Raw genomic sequence first — 17,220 nt, forward strand, 5'->3', positions numbered from 1 at the left:
TTAACATCGAAATCTTAACCATATTACTATTTAATAAAATTTGGACTAGAATTTAAAAACAAAATTTAAGTAAAGTAATTACAGTAAATTTAAAAAAAAAATAATGCTAAATTGTAAATGAGGTAAAAAAAACAATAAATTAAAATATAAAAGGTAAAATTTTAAAAAGTTACAATTAAATTTTGTAAATACAATAAACACCTATTTCCTACGCCCTGTTCCTTTTAATTGTTGGTCTTGGGTTCGAATCCCGCCATGTACCAATGTGATTTTTGATTTTTCATATCATATGTTCATAATTAACCCTACGTCCTTACGGTGAAGGAAAACATCGTTATGTATGCATATATCGGCCAAGAAATTCAAAGATATGTATAAAGTCAACCAACTCGTAGTACGGCACTTTGACTTTGGCCTAGTCACCCCTTTTTTTCCGAGGGGAATGCTTTACTCCGCGCCGTTATGTGAGACTCTCCCCATAATGGGGCATGCTCACTAAACCCCTCGGTTCCTCTAACGCCTTGGGCCGGGGCCATGGGCACGGTTTTGGTTCACTTCCACGATCCTGGCCTGCGTCTGCTGCCATCAGCAGCACCCTCAAATGGGGGAGGTCCGTGCCTACGCCTAAGGCAGTAGATCCAGGGGAATCTACCGCCCTGGCATACTCACAACTTATGGTAGGCTCTGAACCCCAGTGGGGATGTAATGTGAGCCGGTGAAGATGATATTATATATATAGATAAGTTTTGTATTAACGTTTGTGTGTCAGGCTGCGATCGTGAGGATAATGAAGACCCGCAAGACTCTGAAGCACCAGCACCTGGTGGTGGAGGTCCTCAACCAGCTGTCGTCGCGCTTCAAGCCGCGCGTGCCCGTTATCAAGGTACTACACTATAACATACATTCGACAATGGCGGTCTTTATTTCTACATTAGTGTTATAATTGTTTTTTAACAATTCTATACACAGTCTGCTTGTCCAGGATAATAACCTCACACACTTGTATAGGACAACTAAGGACTACTATAAAAACAACTAAAGAGCCCTTTAATATGTTACTAATCAGCACTGTAGGAGTTTTTAAATTAACTTAATCCGAGACTTCATCTGCGCGGAATTACAAAAATCTTAGTAATGAGGCTATGTGTTCTTTCAGAGTATTTTCTATTTGCTAAATTTCATCAAGATCCATTGAGCAGTTCTGATCGTAGATGCGCAATAACAAACATCCATCCAAAGTTTCGAATTTACAATATTACTAGCTTTCACACGCGATTACGTCCCCATGGTATTAAAAAGTAAGTAGCCTGTGTTCTTCCAGACTATGCTCTACATCTATGCCTATTCTAGTTAGAACTATTCAGATCCATTCGATCTTCATCAAATTCGGCATCTCAAACTCTAACAAACATCCATCCATCCAAACTTTCGCATTTATAATTTATGTAAGATATAGTAAGGTTGTGTTAATTGTTAACAGAAATGTATCGACATATTAATCGAGAAGGAATACCTGGAGCGCACGGAGGGCGAGAAGGACACCTACAGCTACCTGGCGTGATGCGTTATACTACTATATGTTAATAAATAAATATAAACAGCATTATGATTGCTTATTTTATTTCACCTAATCTTCCCATAGAATAAATACCGAAATAATAGTCATTGAAGACACGAATACGTCGCCAGCCAATTCTAGGAGTAAGACTGCCAAAGAAAGTCAAAAATATATAAACAACTTCAAACATTTTTCACAATCTAGCGATACCTAGAGCCTGATAGTCATTAGAAATAAATCAAACACAGAAACTCGGCCTGTCTTTATTTTAAGATACGTACAAAGAACGTTGAAAACTATATCCCCTATATCAAATTTATATATTTCTTAAATGTTGGCCATAGCCAAAGGGCTTAGTAAAAATCCTTTTTCCGTTCAAACGAAGCTTGTCAACATATTTTTATCAAGTATCTGTGGATCTCTAAAGATTGTCGACACCTTTTTGTATTAATTTATATATTTTCTAATCTACAGGTAATTGCCACTAGTCTTGTCGTCTCATGCCAAGGGAGTTAGTTTGTGTAGATTAAACATAAGAAATTAAAAAGCCTATTTAATTATTTCCTAACAATACTAGTACAATATTGATATTATATTTTAATAGACGACTATTGTAACAGTCTGCTCAGTGAGTGCTTTTAGTAACCTTGAAAGCATGAAGAGGAAAAGGATATTTTCCCTTCTATGTGTCCCTCTTCCGTCAAAGGTAAACAGTGTAACGGTAAGGATGTCTGGGAAGCGGTCGTTTAACAATTTTAACAAATTCTGATGGCAACTTGCTCATTTGCCACCTTATGATGTGAAAAAAAGAGATGCATGTTTGGTTGAATATATTTATTTTGTTTTCTTTCAACTTACAGCTAGAAAATTTACAAAAAAATTGTCAGAAGTGGGATTCGAACCCACGCCCTCAGAGAGGACCAGAACGCCCGCAGCCCACTACAATGGGCAAGGAAACCTTGAGTCTGGCGCCTTAGACCGCTCGGCCATCCTGACATGCAGTCGATGTGCTGAAATTAGTATACACTAGCTGTTGCTCGCGACTTCGTCCGTGTAGAATTTAACAAATAAAAGTATAGGCTGTGTTACTCACAGATAAATTACTTTTCTAATGGTGAAAGAATTTTTGAAATCAGCGCAGTATTGACGTGATTCGAATACATACAGAAATCCAAAAATACAAATCTGTCCTCTTTATATTAGTATATCCGTTGTATGCGATATAAAGTAATAAATAAATACATCAAGAAACAACGGCCATTCATAACTTGTCTAAAAAATAAATGTTACTTTAGTATTTAAAAGTAACTACTTAATAAATATACAAATCAATTTTATTTTTTTTAAACCATGGGAATAAAAATACGAGTCTTAATAATAAGAGGATAATATTTAATGAAATAATTAAAATAGAGGAAAGATTTTTCTAGATTAAAATCAAAACTCAAGGTACATAATAAGGTCATTTGACTTATGACAACATGAGAGGATTTTAAAAAGTAGATAATATTGATATTTGCAGCCTCAAAATCACTTTGGTTATTATTTAAAGAATATACATGTAAGATTTTTAATAAGATGGATGTGTGGGGTATCACGATTGGATAAGATACGAAATGAGTATATTAGAGGAAGTTTCAGAGTAGCCCCAGTGGTAGAGAAGGTAAGGAGTAAAAGGTTAGCGTGGTATGGGCATGTCATGAGGGGTGAATCGCATGTAACAAGAACGACTTTAGTTATTAATGTGGAGATGCATTGGTAGAGGTAGACCTAGAAAGATGGATGGATTGCGTAAAAGGAGTCATGATCAAGAAGGGAGTGATGATTAAGATGATGGATGATAGAGTTATTTAGAGGACTAAAACCCGGTGCGCCGACCCTACGGGAGTAGGAAAAGGCTGATGGCCTATTGTTAAAAAATAAAGACGACTTTAGTAAAATAAATGAATAAAACAAACTTTATCTTTTATCAAATATCCCTAGATTTATTAAAAACTACCTGTTCCCGTGCGACTTCATCCGCATAAAATTATGAAAATAATATTTTATTGTTTACGTATGTCAAATTACCAATTGCAAATGTCAAAATGACATGACATGATGACAACCTTGCTTCCTTGATGTTGGCAGCAATATATGGTCTCTTTCCCACATTAGGGTTTTTAACCAAAATATTTACCCCCTAAGTTTAAAGGCGTTAAAATATATAGCCTAAAGCGTGACGCAAGTGTAGGTAATTTTTATTAAAAAAAGGGTTATTCAAAAACATGCTGTAATTGCTGAGATCTTGGCAACAAAGAAGTGTGTGTTTACGCTTTATTATAATAGTATAGATATATACATAGAAGTGTAGATATTATGAATATTATTTCGTAAGTTCATTTTTTCTTAATTCTAAACATAATTACGCAAGTGGAAAATGTTTACAACCCTGTATTTATTAAAATGATCATGTTTTAACAAACATAAACAATAATAAAACTTGTTATTAGTTATATTAAAATAATAAAGGTTAAAACAACATGTAATACGTAATTATTTTTTTTGTACACGTTATTTTTAATATATTATAGTCAATGCCATTTTTAGAGCCGACTTAATTGTATAAAGTACTAGTTGTCGCACGCGACTGCGTTTGCACGGAATTAAAATAAGAAAAACTACGTTACCTATAACATTTCCGCGAATATCAGTTACCTTTACGTTGTTTACAGCCGGAGATTATCCGAAACAAACTCGGTTTTGTAGACAGATAGATAAAAATGTTATAAATTGGAAATATGACAGAACATACAGACACTCTAAGTTTATTGTATGTAAAGATTTGTATATAGTTGTGCGATTGTTAACACCGGCACTTAGTCATTATAAAATTGCCTCCGTCTTGAAATCGACGCGCCAAAAATGCTGCGAAATTCAAAATACTTGTTTAATGAAGATGAAAATTATATCCCATCAAAATTACATTTGGGGGACTTCTTTATCAAGAAATTTAAGAAGTACGGAAACAAGATTGCGTTGGTAAGTATTAAAAACATTATTGTTGGTGAAACTATTTGATAACATTATTACCTAAGCGGTCCAGGTTGTCCTCATAAAAATATCGGCTTCATTTGTTCAATAACAAATGTAGATTGTACGGTGTTCTCTAAACTAGTCAAATTATGAAAATTTCTACGAGAAAAACGCAAGGCCTGTAGTGATACGTACAGAAAGATTATTTATTCTATGCGTCTCCTCTCTTGAATATCAGGTTTTATTCCTTTCTATAATGGTTTAAGATGGGAAGGACTTGACCTCCAGCATGCTACATACTGTTCAAAACGCGGAAAAAACCTTCCCACCTGTCTTCTGTGTCTGAATTGCATCGAGCGAGTAAACCATTCGCGTAGAATATGTTAATGCTGTGTATTCAATTGTTAAATATATATATGTATGTAAAACATAAATCATATTTCATAATAATATTATAAATAACCGTGGCTTAGCTACGCTTCAGTTACCTCTTTGGAGAGACTGAAGGTTTTGTCTTTGCAATCATGGACGAAGTCATCGTAATTAACAACTACCGGAAACATATCCTAAAGGATGGTACGACTGACATTTGTCTGACATGTTGTCGGCATTCTGAGTATTATGCATATCGTTTCCGTTTGTTCTCGTTTTGCGGACTGTGCATACTTGCATAGACATAACAAAGTGGCCAAGATTATCCATTAGCAACTTATCCAAAAATATGCTCTTGTGGAATCTGAGGTACCAATCCTTCACCAGTTCTGGAAAATAGTCGTATCACGCTCTACTGGGATCAATCTATTACAGAAAGAACTATTGCTGCCAATAGACCTGATATAGTAATAATAGATCAGTCTGAGAGTTCTATAATGTTAGTCGATATCATTATCCCACATGACGAGAATCTCGTGAAAGCCGAAATTAAAAATATTAAAATATTTAGATCTGGCCGACGAGGTTACCGCCATGTGGCGTATGTAATCGATTACCATTATTTTGATAGCCGTTTCGGTGCACGGGCTAATAGTGAAAAGCTTTGACTAACATCTCAAGAAGCTCTCACTAGACAGCTGGATTAAGGGCTCGATTCAAAAGGCAGTTATTTTAGAAACCGCACGCATTGTGAGGAGGTTCCTGTCTCTGCAGCCCTGACCACTGGTTGCTTGAGTTATGCGATTCCTCAGCTTGTGGTGCTCTTTTTTTAACATAATATGTTTTAATTTTTATATTTATATAAATCATGTAAAATATTTTATGTAATAAATAAGCGAATAAAGATATATAGTATAATTTTAAATAAGAACGTTTGGATGGATGAATGTTTGTTACTAATTACTACGTATTCCCAAATCGTATCTCGGTGTATTTGGACAAAGATGTGGGTAAAATAGTCTAGAAAAACACATAGGCTACTTACTAAGATTCTATTTCTGTGCACACGAATAAGACTAAAAAACATAGCAATATTGATGTTAAAAAAATAATGACAAACGACATCGTATAATTTGCACGAAAATTAATTAAACAAGGCAATTTGAGTGTATATCAAGTACTGGATTGTCACTTAAAAATCTGCGCAATAATTCTGTTTTTTTTTTTTTAATACGAGTAAAAAAAGTTTAAAAACAATTGCGCGTTGAGAATACTAACCATGCACGAGGACATTGATAATAGACTATTCTTATACTTGTGCTAAAACATTACTATGCTATCTCATTATCGATCTTCACACATTTTAATAAAGCTTGTGTTTATGCAATAAAAAATAATGATAGTTAAATACGGGGTTAATGGGGTACTTCTTGATATTTTCTATTGTGTCCGTGTTCGTATCTCAGCTCGCATCAATCGTACTGGCGTTTTTTTTAACGCTTTCGTTCGTAGAAACGTTTTAAAATGATTCTTATTTCATTCACCCAGCGATCAAAATGCAACACTGCGGGATAAAAAGCATCGCTGCTCAATAGCGCTACCGTATCAAGAGATACATGGAAATAAATGAGTTCTAATTGAACATGGAGGGCGCTAGTGAGCTGTTATATTTTAGTATAACTAACTTCCACCGGGTCAAACAATTTGTCAGACTATCTATGATTTTAAAATAAATCGCCTATATGTTTTACAGTTGATTTAGCAATTAGATATAACTGAATATTAACATATAGATATAAATACATGACATTATTCCTTGAAAAGCCTAGTCTTATTTAGTTGACCTAGTTGTAGTTCAAAACGTTTAAGAAAAATTACGCGAGTATATTACTTAAGTCAGCAACATTCTGTGTTAGTTAAACAAATCTATTGCTTAATCAATTATGTTATTGTAACATTGAAGAAATGTATTGCAACTCTTAGATAATTTTAGCACATCGACCACATGTCAGGATGGCCGAGCGGTCTAAGGCGCCAGACTCAAGGTTTTCCTTGCCCATTGTAGTGGGCTGCGGGCGTTCTGGTCCTCTCTGAGGGCGTGGGTTCGAATCCCACTTCTGACAGAATTTTTTTATTATTTCTCTAAACAGAAAACCGCGAAATACAACCAGCTGTTGAATTACTTTTAATTACATTGTTTACACATAAGAAAAAAATGTTTTGTTTCGTTAAACAAGACAAATGTTTCGAGAACTTTTTTTGTCGTTAACACGCCCTTCATCTGTTGATGTTACCTAATAACAAAGCGAACAAAATAAACAAATTACTATTACATCATTTGACAGTGTTTTATCCTTTTCTTAAATTACAGGAATACCAGTTTAATATTTTTCTACACACGCCTGTCTTTTATGACATAGCAGATCTTACGTACTGCAACTAATGCAGCATAATGTTCTCAGATAAACGGCGCTACTAATGAAACGGTCACGTACAATGACATACTCCAAGCGTCCATGAACATTGCCGTCTCTCTCTCACAGCTCGGTCTAAAGAAAGGAGAGACGGTAGGAATCTGTTCAGAGACCAGGCTGGAGAACTGGTCTGTGATCGTCGGAGCAGTCTGCGCTGGAGGTGTGATGACACCTTTGAGCATTGGATATGTTAAAGGTATGTTAAAACTACTTATGAAATATTAGATAATAATAATTCTATATTGTATAATGATTGATTACGGGAACAATATCGCTTTGGTTCTTTAGCTAGGAAATCCTGTGCTTAAGGAGCCAATGCCTTCCCTTTCAGGTACATTTAACAACAGAAAGAAAAAACTAAAGTATCAGGGCCATATAAATTACAGAAAAAAGTTAAATTTATTCTTAATTAGTAATTATAAATTAAAATTAAAGAAATATGAATTACATGTAGCGTATCTCATAAGTGTTGGCATATGCATATATGTATATGTGTATATGAGTGGTTGTGAGTGTGCGTGTGAGATAGAGAGGATTTTTTTTCCCAGAATTACTGAAAATGCTGGTATTTTTGCTTCGCTAACTTATGGTTTTACCCCGATATGGCAGATATTTATGTGAATTGGTGTCTACTAGTTGCCCGCTTGGCTTCGTCCGGGTCCAATGCTGATACGAAAATGTGTTTATTTACGACACCAGATTAGAAACATCTAAAACTATGAAAACTAACCTCCAGAATTGTGTCGTTTTATTATCTTTTCCCGAATGTCATTCCAACAGAGCATATTTTTTTGACCGACTTCCTAAAAAAAGGAGGTACTCAATTCGTCTGTATGTTATTTTTTTAATTAACTGTAAGTTATTTTTCTTTTTACAGATGAACTGAGACATGTTATGAATATATCAAAACCGAAATATCTTTTCTGTTCGAAGCAAGCTTACGATATTCATCGAGCTATTTTCATGTCGTTAGATTACGTCGAAAAGATTATACTGTTCGGTGAAGAGAGAATAGACGGTGCATTACTTTACAACGACCTGGCTACAATCTCTCCTAATTCGATGTTGAAGGAAAATGTTAAATATGAAGAATTCGAAGTGGTAGATGTTCAAGGGCAGACTGATACGGTCTTCATGATGTATTCATCAGGAACTACGGGATTACCTAAAGGAGTTTTGCACACTCATTTAAGTATATTAATAGTGTTCAACATGTAAGTACATTATTGATAACTGACAAAAGACTTAAAACGGCTTTTGCACGCGATTTTCTTTGCAAGAAATTAAAAAAAATATTTAAAAAGATAGCCCATGTTACACAGTGATATTATAGCTTTGTTATAGCAAAAGAATTTTTGAAATCGGTAAAGTAGTTTTTTAGTTTATTAGTTACATACAAAAATAAAAATCTTTCTTTATAATGTTATCTAGCTTTCGCCCACGACTCCGTACGCGTGGAATTAAATAAACAAAAGAAAGTAGACTATGTGTTCTTCCAGACTATCCTCTATATACCAAATTTCATCGAAACCCGTTCAGAAGTTTATATTACAAATTTTAAAAAACTTCCATCTAAACTTTCGTATTTATAGTATTATTAAGATATAGATGTTACCCCTTTTTATCTCTATAAAAATACTGAAGCAATCCTAATTCTCTGTCTTAATTTGTCTTCTTGATTGTTTCTAGGTCATGTTTACTTGATCCTAAACAAATAGTTTTAAATATAACACCGTGGTACCATGTTATGGGCTTAATGAGCACACTTATATATCTAAGTCATTGCTGCAAACATGTCTTTTTACCGAAGTTTGAGATGGATTTATATTTAAAAACAATAGAGAAATACAAGGTAAGTATTTAACGTTGTATGTTACCACGGTAAAAAATCAAAAGAAGAAAGTTTTGTGGCACAATAATATTAAAAAATTAACAAAAAAATATGTATAGAGAACCTATTTGTTTCAACTTTAAACTGACAACAATTTTTAGTGGTACAAGTTGAAATAAACGAAAATTGTATAGTTCTGTTATTTCGATATAGTTATACAAAAATGCAAATCTTTCCTCTTTACAATATTGAACAAGATAATTTAAGAAAAAAACTCACTACTCACTGCTTAGCACATATAACTCACAAACTTGAATTTCTTTTTTTTTTTTTGTAAAAATGTTTCAAAGTCTGTTTAAATAGTAGATAATTTTTTGTTATCAGTTTATTTGGTCTGCGGTACTCTAGTTTGGACACCAGTCAAAGGGGAAATTAGTAGTTATTTTATTTCATTCTAGGTGAATCTTCTAGTATTGGTACCACCTGTACTGATGGCTCTCAGCAAGACATCCTCGCAGTACGACCTCAGCTCTGTTGAGGCGGTAATGAGCGCGGCTGCTACCCTCAGGAAAGAGACCATTGAAGCTGTCAACGAAAAGTACGTAATTTAGTTAAAACCATTATATTTGCCAATTTCAATAAATACTTTGCTAGCTGTTCCAGTGCGGCTTCACTTTATTTTATTATTTATTAGTTTTCACCCGCGACTCCGTCTGCGTGGTAAAAAACAAAAGTGACTTCCAGACTACGTCTATACCAAATCTTATTGAAAACCGTTCAGCAGTCAAAATTCAAATGACAATAAAAACTTCAACCATTGGCTAAGGATTTAAGTAATCATGGCAACCTTGCTTTTTTCATTTTTAACAGATTCATAAACTTGAAAGGCATTTGTCAAGGCTATGGTATGACGGAGACTACATTTGTTGTGACCATAGACAGTCTCTTCACGGATGGTACGACCAAACCGGGGAGTGTTGGTAAAGTTGTACCTAATACTTTGATAAAGGTAATTACTCATATACCAATCTAAAACTATGCCAGCAAAATGTTAATGAAATTTACATTATGTTCATATGAAAGTAGGCGAGATGTTCACCCTTCGAGAAACTTGCAATTAGCTGTCACGAAATAAAAATCTTACTAGCTCCTTGCTTTCTTAGTACTGGAAAACAAATAAGCGCTAACAAAAGCTGTCACTTAGTCAGTACTCGGCATGCTAGTGCCAGCTACTTTGTTGTTGTCCTTATTAGGTTTTTAAGTAATTTGCAATTACATAAGTTTCATCAACGATGTTATTTCTCACAGATCGCAGACGTAACAACCAGAGAGCCTCTTGGGCCATACGAAAACGGCGAAGTATGCATTAAAGGGCCTTTAATTCTCAAAGATTATATTGGACATGAGAAAAATAATTGTTTGGACAGTGACGGATTCTTTAGAACTGGCGACGTAGGTTACTATGACGAAGAGAAATATGTGTATATTGTCGATCGAATGAAGGAATTAATTAAATACAAGGCTTATCAGGTAAATATCTATACTGGTTTAAAAAATGATTTGTATTTTTGTATATAACGTAATAAACTCAAAAACTACTTGACTAATTTTTATAATTCTTTTGCCACGAAAGCTACCGTATCACTGAGTAACGTTGGCTATATTTATTACTATTTTAATGATACGATGATTTTATTTAAATAATATTAAAATAAACTACCTTCAAAATTACAATATCAACAATATAACTGAAACATCTGATTATACATCTAATTATATACTGTAGTGTTTGCAAAACAATATACGAGATAACCTATTTCCAATTAAAGGTACCTCCAGCTGAGATAGAAGCAGTCCTGATGCAGCACGAGGGAGTCCGTGACGTAGGCGTGGTAGGGCTGCCGCATCCCGAAGCCGGCGAGCTGCCCGTCGCCTTCGTGGTACTGCAGCCCGGTGCCAGCCCTACCGAGGCAGAACTGCGGCAGTTTGTAGCTGAAAGAGTAAGTATTGTAGATTGAATGAAAATTTCTTACAATTTTTATAAGAAAAATGCTATATTATTAGTCACATCAATCCGAAAAGTTTTGCAAAAGTTTAGATGGATGTTTGTTAGCGTTTGTAGCCTAAACTGCCTAATGGATTTTTATGACATTTGGCATAGATGTAGAGGATAGTCTGGAAAAGCACATAGGCTATTAACTTCGGTTTTAATTAATTTAACATGTGCGGAGACGCGGACGAAAGCTAGTTTTCAACATTTTAGTAGGTTTACAATATTAAATTGATTATTAATCGTCTTTTTTTATTTAAATTGGCTTTATTAATTTACAGTTATCCAACCCGAAGCATTTAAGAGGCGGAATACACTTTGTAACAGAAATACCGAGGACTGCTAGCGGCAAAATACTGCGAAAACATCTCAGGGAATTGGCAGTTAATTTACAGTAAACACAATTGAACAATAAATTATGTTAATTTATCTTGGAATCGCTGTAATATGAATTTAAATTTTGGGAAAAATAAATGTGGGGTTATTTCTAAAAAACACTGATTTCATAGTAGCATAGTTAAAATATACTTATTGTAATGGAACTACTTCGTGTGATGGTACAGTAAAAAAAAAATACCGAGATCAGTAATTTTTAATAACAATGTCTGTGTTTTTTTTAATTTTTATATTACAAGGTAGCAAATGAGCGAGTGATAATCTAAACTCGCCGAAAGGCGAAAAGACCGCTGCCCATAGACATCCGCCAGTGCAGATGCGTCGCCTACCCTTAATTTGCGAAGGAAGGGACTCACATAAAGTGGATATTTATCCCTTCAAATTCACTTCCTCTGCCCATCCTTTTTTTTCTTTATAATGTAAGGTGGCAAACGAGCAAGCGGCCACCTGTATCCACCGAAGTGGAAAGCGATCGCTGCCCATAAACATCCACAATTGCAGATGCGTTGCCTACTCTTCATTGACGGAGGAGGAGACGCACATAAGAGAACATTTCCCCTTCATATGCATCTCCTCTACCGTGAAATCCACTTTTCCTTTCCATCCTTTCCTCTTAAGAAAAGAGTGGAAAGGAAAAGGGACTAAAATTAGGCCTCCGGCACCACACTCATCAGTCGTAACGCGGACCTGCTCCCACTTCACGCAAGTATTCTGTGTGGGGAAGCCGGCCTTACAGGGTGAAGATGTTAAAGCGGGCTCAATCACGTTTCAGCTCTGTGTCTCAACGTATAATTGACTTCAAAGAGTGTGTAATTATTTTGTAGTACTTAGTGGTTGTGCTAATTAACATACAATTGGAGATTCGGGTCCCTGCGCTGTTGCTACATACTGTAGATTATGCAAAAACTTAATACACCCAAAAATAACCATATTCAAATTAAATCCCACCAAGAGATCGTTTGCTACTGATAAAGCAAATTGATTATAATCTTTACGTATAAACAATAAATGACAAACTCAGGGCCAGTTTTAAATTACCGATGTGATGCGAGATTTTTCCCGTGACCCTTAACTGCAGTACAAACTTATGCAGGGGGGCCTTTATGCGTCGCCCCTTCATGTCTGGCGCCCTGGGCGGTACTGACTAAATTATTTTTCTTAAAGTTTTCTTAATAATAATAAGCCTTTATTCAGATAATTAAATTACTGTCACATTACATAGATTGAGTTGAATATTGATACATTACATTTATTAGTTAATTTTATTAGCCTTTTTTTATTATTATTTTATTTGTTATTTATTATCTGTGTGTCCAAGTTGGACATAGGCCTTAAAGTTACTTATAATTAAATCTGTAAAGATGGATCTCCAAATTTTACTTCAATAACCCAAATCATTCATTAAGGCATCATGGGAAAATCGAACATGCATACCCATTTATTTTAAATCAGTTCGTAAACACACGCACATATGCGGCGATTTTATTGCATATATGATATTTGATTTTAACAGAGTGTCCTAGTGTAATTTAGTTTCTTATGGTTACCGGGTCATGTCAGTTATTTGTAAATAACAAAGCATTACTTACCCGTTAACGGTGCAAAAAAATGTTGATCACATTTACAAGAGCAATAACAGAGCAAGTGTTGTATTAACAATAGTACAGTGTGCAAAAAATGCCATTAATATTACAATAAAATTGTAAAGTATACATTTAGCAGCAAACCTATCTATACAGATTAATAAAATTAACTTTTGTCCGTGATTCTGTAACCGCTGAATTAAAAATAAACTTAGTTGCCTTTCGAACTATCATTCTACATCTGTGCTAAATTTCATCAAGATTTTGAAGATAACCTAAGTAATAAACGTCCACCCAAACATGTAAACTTTTACATTTAAAATATTAGTAAGGTAATAAAAAAAAGTTTTTTGAAGATGACGTATTTGAATAACTTATTAAAATATAATAATTTCTGTCTGTCTGTCCTCAAGTTTGCATTTGTTTCTTGTAATCTTCAAAATGGCGGAGTGATTTTAACGAAAATTTTACTAGAAAGGAAGCTGCTAGCTAAGGTGGACGGGTGTGACTTAGTCTATTTTTAAATTACGCGCTGACGAAGTCGCGAGTAATCACTAGTAAGTAATATACATAATTTAGCTATAAATTACTTGGCATTGATAGATAATAAGAAGAAATTACCTGAATTTTAAAAGCCAAGGAGCATTGTTTAATCTTGTTGAACATATTTATACACGCTTTTTCCTTTGTTCATTGTACTATTGGATTTACTCGCGCTCGCTGGAGACGTGCAAAATGTTGAAGAACCCAAATTATCTCTACGGACCGGACGACAGCGTGATCCCAGTTAAAATAAATTTAGGCGATTATTTAGTCAAAGGATACAAGAAGCATGGTGATAAAGTTGCAATGGTAAGACTGCACGATTTTTTCGGGACAATTACATCGTATTTTATTATTAAATTTGTTCATAACCAGCTTTCACATGCGACTCTGTCCGTGTGAAAACAAAAAACCAAAAATGAATAGCTTGTGTGTCTTTTCAGACTATCCTCTACATCTATGGCAAATTTTATCGAGATTCGTTCAGCTGTTTAGGCTACAAATTCTAACAAACATGTACAGTTGACTTAGCTAAGAAGTTGAATTTTTAATTACTCCGTAACATTTTATATACCTGATTGTTAAATCATCAGGGCGACCTAAGCATAATGTTTATTTTAGATTACCGTAAACATTACCATGCGTCATTTATTAAGGAAATAATACAATTTTACCTGGAACTTGCTATTCTACTTACAAAATAATTTACCACAGATTAATGCTGTAACCGAAGAACAAATAACATTCAATGAAATGGTACAAGCGGCGATGAACCTCGCAGTATCCATGGTGCGTCTTGGGGTGAAAAAAGGAGACGTGATCGGGATATGCTCGGAAAGTCGGCTTGAGATTTGGCCGACAGTTCTTGGTCTGACCTGTACTGGCGCAGTTATTACTCCTATAAGTACTGGATACATTAAAGGTAAATGACAGGAATCTGAGGTTGAAGAATGTATGGATGATTGTACGTTCTTAGTTTTGTCATCGTCATCATCTTGCGGTACTGTATAAACCGCTTTTTCATACATCAATATCAGCCAACTTATTATTGAGTTTCTTCTTAATCAAGTTCTCTTTCGCACAATATGGCACATTCATACCTCCTTCGGTCTTCTACCTTTGTAGCTATCATAGTCATCTCTCCGCACAACATATCCATAATATGTCCACATCACACTGTCGAAATGCTGGTGTACATTTTTACATTACAACGAATTTTTTTAGACGAGCTCAAACACGTATTGAATATATCGAAACCAAACTATCTGATCTGCTCTAAACAAGCGTACCAAGTACACGAGACCGATTTCAAGTCGTTGAAATGCATAAAAGAGATAATATTCTTTGAGGAAGAACGACCAAATGGTGCATTATATTATAAAGATTTGGCCATAGTATCTCCGACTTCAATACTCACAGAGAATGTAAAGATAGAAGAGTTTCTAGCTGTGGAAGTAGATGGAGGGACTGAAACTGCTTTTATAATGTACTCGTCAGGTACGACTGGACTGCCGAAGGGTGTGATGATAAGCCATTTAAATTTAATTGGTATTTGTGCAGCGTAAGTCCATTTTTATCGTATGAAACGTGTAATAACTGTTATGGTAGCTCTTAAGAAGTACAAGGTCGTGTCCAGCTAACGTTCAAGGCCTTTCCCTTGTCTGGCCTCTGGCAGCAGATGATTAAGGGGACGAGGCATATTTTTTTTTATTCCAAAGATGCTTTTCAACGTGTGGTAAATTTTTCACTTACGCAAACTTACGAACCATTTTTGACATCTATGTAGAGCATTTTAGGTGTGCAACTTTAGTGTTTTTCACATTATTCTAATCTCAATAGAAGAGGGGGTTACTGCCCTCAACCTCTGTTTTGGGCTTTTGCCATCAAATTCCACCTTCATAGTGGCCCATGGAGATGTTACTCTTTACGTTAAATAGCCCTGTGTATTGTCCATTCATATATGATCATTAATGAATATTAACATCTAACTTTCAGGCGGGATATTTGTGATCCAAAATTAAATGTATTGCAAATTACTCCGTGGTATCATAGCATGGGTCTTATGGTGATGCTTATGTACATGTACTCTGGATTACAATTAGTATTTCTACCAAAATTTGAATTAGATTTTTATTTACGATCGATAGAAAAGTATAAGGTACAGTATTAAATCTATTTTGTCTTAGCACAATTATTTTCTTTCAACATCTTAAAGTTATTAGAGATTTGGATTGATAAATGTTATTTTTTTTTTAGATTAAAAAACTACTTTTGGTACCATCTGTAATATTGGCAATATGTAAAACGTCTTTCTCATACGATGTGAGTTCGGTAGAAGTTATTGTATGCGGAGCTGCTGTTCTCCAACAAGATATTATCCAAGCTGTTAAATCAAAGTAAGAACAGTATTTAAATTTTTTAGCGGATGTTCTTAAGCTGTGTGATGTACCCTCCCCTCGAATGCGACACCTCGCTACACCTTTGTGCTCTACACAATGACTGCTACGTGTGTGAAAGCCGACAATAATTGACCTTTTTTAATGTTGTAATTATTACGGTTTCTTCATTAACTCAAATTGAAATACAATCAGCTTTTTGCTTTAGAGCGAGCGCACATATTTAACTAAACTATCGCTTACTGTTGTGCGATTATCAATTGTCGATTATTTCGCAGCCAATTCAACTGTTTAGTTGCACAACTAAAATCGAGTAGTATGCACTTCCATATAAGCTCATAGGAATCGAAGCGCGACCAAACAGTAGTGCGATAGTTTAGTCAAAGGTGCGCGCTATTGAAATATTTATATAATTTTACTTCATAATAATTAGATATTCTTGAAATCTGAGGTCATAAATAAAATATTTTATAGGTTTAAGAATTTAATCGACGTCTACCAAGGCTACGGGATGACAGAAGCTACGCTTTTAGTATCGCTATCTTCGTACGTTAATAGACAGAAATGCAAGCCGGGAAGTATTGGCTTAGTAACTTATAATACAATTGTCAAGGTATGCGAACTTTATTTATGCTCTACCATACAATCTTGGATGACAGTTTAAACCTAGTTTCAAATAATACATCTGTTTAGGATCAGATTATAGGATCAGATTTTTCATGCAAAAAGTAACTTTTGTGGTTTGCATAATAGACACAAATAGCTAATTTAGGTACTTTTGACCAACTTGTGGCGGATGACACCCGCAACATCATAGTCAGCTTGCCCTTGTCCCTATAGAGCCCTATAGAGGTGCTACTTTACCATACATTTCTATCAGCCGATCTAACAAAGAGATCTAACAAAGAGATCGACCTGGAAGTAAGCACTGGAGTCAAATTGAATGAACAAACAATCGCTGAAATAATGGCCAATAAACACTCCAGGCCGCATCTGGAACGG

The 17,220-nt window shown here is 34.8% G+C and overlaps 3 protein-coding genes and 2 non-coding genes across 6 annotated transcripts in view; 4 read left to right on the forward strand and 1 right to left on the reverse strand.

The window, feature by feature from the left end:
• LOC106101908 (cullin-1) overlaps positions 1 to 1,609 on the forward strand; it is a 21,291-nt gene extending 19,682 nt beyond the window's left edge. For both annotated transcript variants that reach the window (XM_013281270.1, XM_013281271.1), the window contains exons 20-21: positions 770 to 883; positions 1,481 to 1,609. In XM_013281270.1, coding sequence (XP_013136724.1) covers positions 770 to 883; positions 1,481 to 1,561 — 195 coding nt within the window. In that variant the 3' untranslated portion in view covers positions 1,562 to 1,609. The remainder of the gene's footprint in view (positions 1 to 769; positions 884 to 1,480) is intronic.
• An 830-nt stretch (positions 1,610 to 2,439) lies between these two features.
• Trnal-caa lies at positions 2,440 to 2,554 on the reverse strand. Its single transcript has 2 exons — positions 2,517 to 2,554; positions 2,440 to 2,484 (listed from the first exon to the last, which is right to left on the reverse strand). It is a non-coding gene; the product is annotated as a tRNA-Leu (tRNA).
• Positions 2,555 to 6,952: 4,398 nt separating this feature from the next.
• Trnal-caa lies at positions 6,953 to 7,068 on the forward strand. The gene is made up of 2 exons: positions 6,953 to 6,990; positions 7,024 to 7,068. It is a non-coding gene; the product is annotated as a tRNA-Leu (tRNA).
• A 125-nt stretch (positions 7,069 to 7,193) lies between these two features.
• LOC106101859 (4-coumarate--CoA ligase 1-like) lies at positions 7,194 to 12,084 on the forward strand. The gene is made up of 8 exons (XM_013281200.1): positions 7,194 to 7,615; positions 8,297 to 8,633; positions 9,109 to 9,271; positions 9,709 to 9,848; positions 10,121 to 10,259; positions 10,559 to 10,780; positions 11,080 to 11,250; positions 11,582 to 12,084. The coding sequence occupies exons 1-8, from the start codon at positions 7,462 to 7,464 to the stop codon at positions 11,696 to 11,698; spliced, it is 1,443 nt and encodes a 480-aa protein (XP_013136654.1). The 5' UTR covers positions 7,194 to 7,461; the 3' UTR covers positions 11,699 to 12,084.
• A 1,720-nt stretch (positions 12,085 to 13,804) lies between these two features.
• The window catches only part of LOC106101857 (4-coumarate--CoA ligase 1-like), a 5,774-nt gene continuing 2,358 nt past the window's right edge, over positions 13,805 to 17,220 (forward strand). Inside the window, exons 1-6 of the mRNA XM_013281198.1 lie at positions 13,805 to 14,131; positions 14,537 to 14,744; positions 15,047 to 15,383; positions 15,818 to 15,980; positions 16,079 to 16,218; positions 16,693 to 16,831. Of these exons, the coding sequence (XP_013136652.1) occupies positions 14,015 to 14,131; positions 14,537 to 14,744; positions 15,047 to 15,383; positions 15,818 to 15,980; positions 16,079 to 16,218; positions 16,693 to 16,831 (1,104 nt within the window). The 5' untranslated portion in view covers positions 13,805 to 14,014. The remainder of the gene's footprint in view (positions 14,132 to 14,536; positions 14,745 to 15,046; positions 15,384 to 15,817; positions 15,981 to 16,078; positions 16,219 to 16,692; positions 16,832 to 17,220) is intronic.

This window comes from Papilio polytes, unplaced genomic scaffold, assembly GCF_000836215.1.
Source record: "Papilio polytes unplaced genomic scaffold, Ppol_1.0 DF823935.1, whole genome shotgun sequence".
Taxonomy (NCBI): domain Eukaryota; kingdom Metazoa; phylum Arthropoda; class Insecta; order Lepidoptera; family Papilionidae; genus Papilio; species Papilio polytes.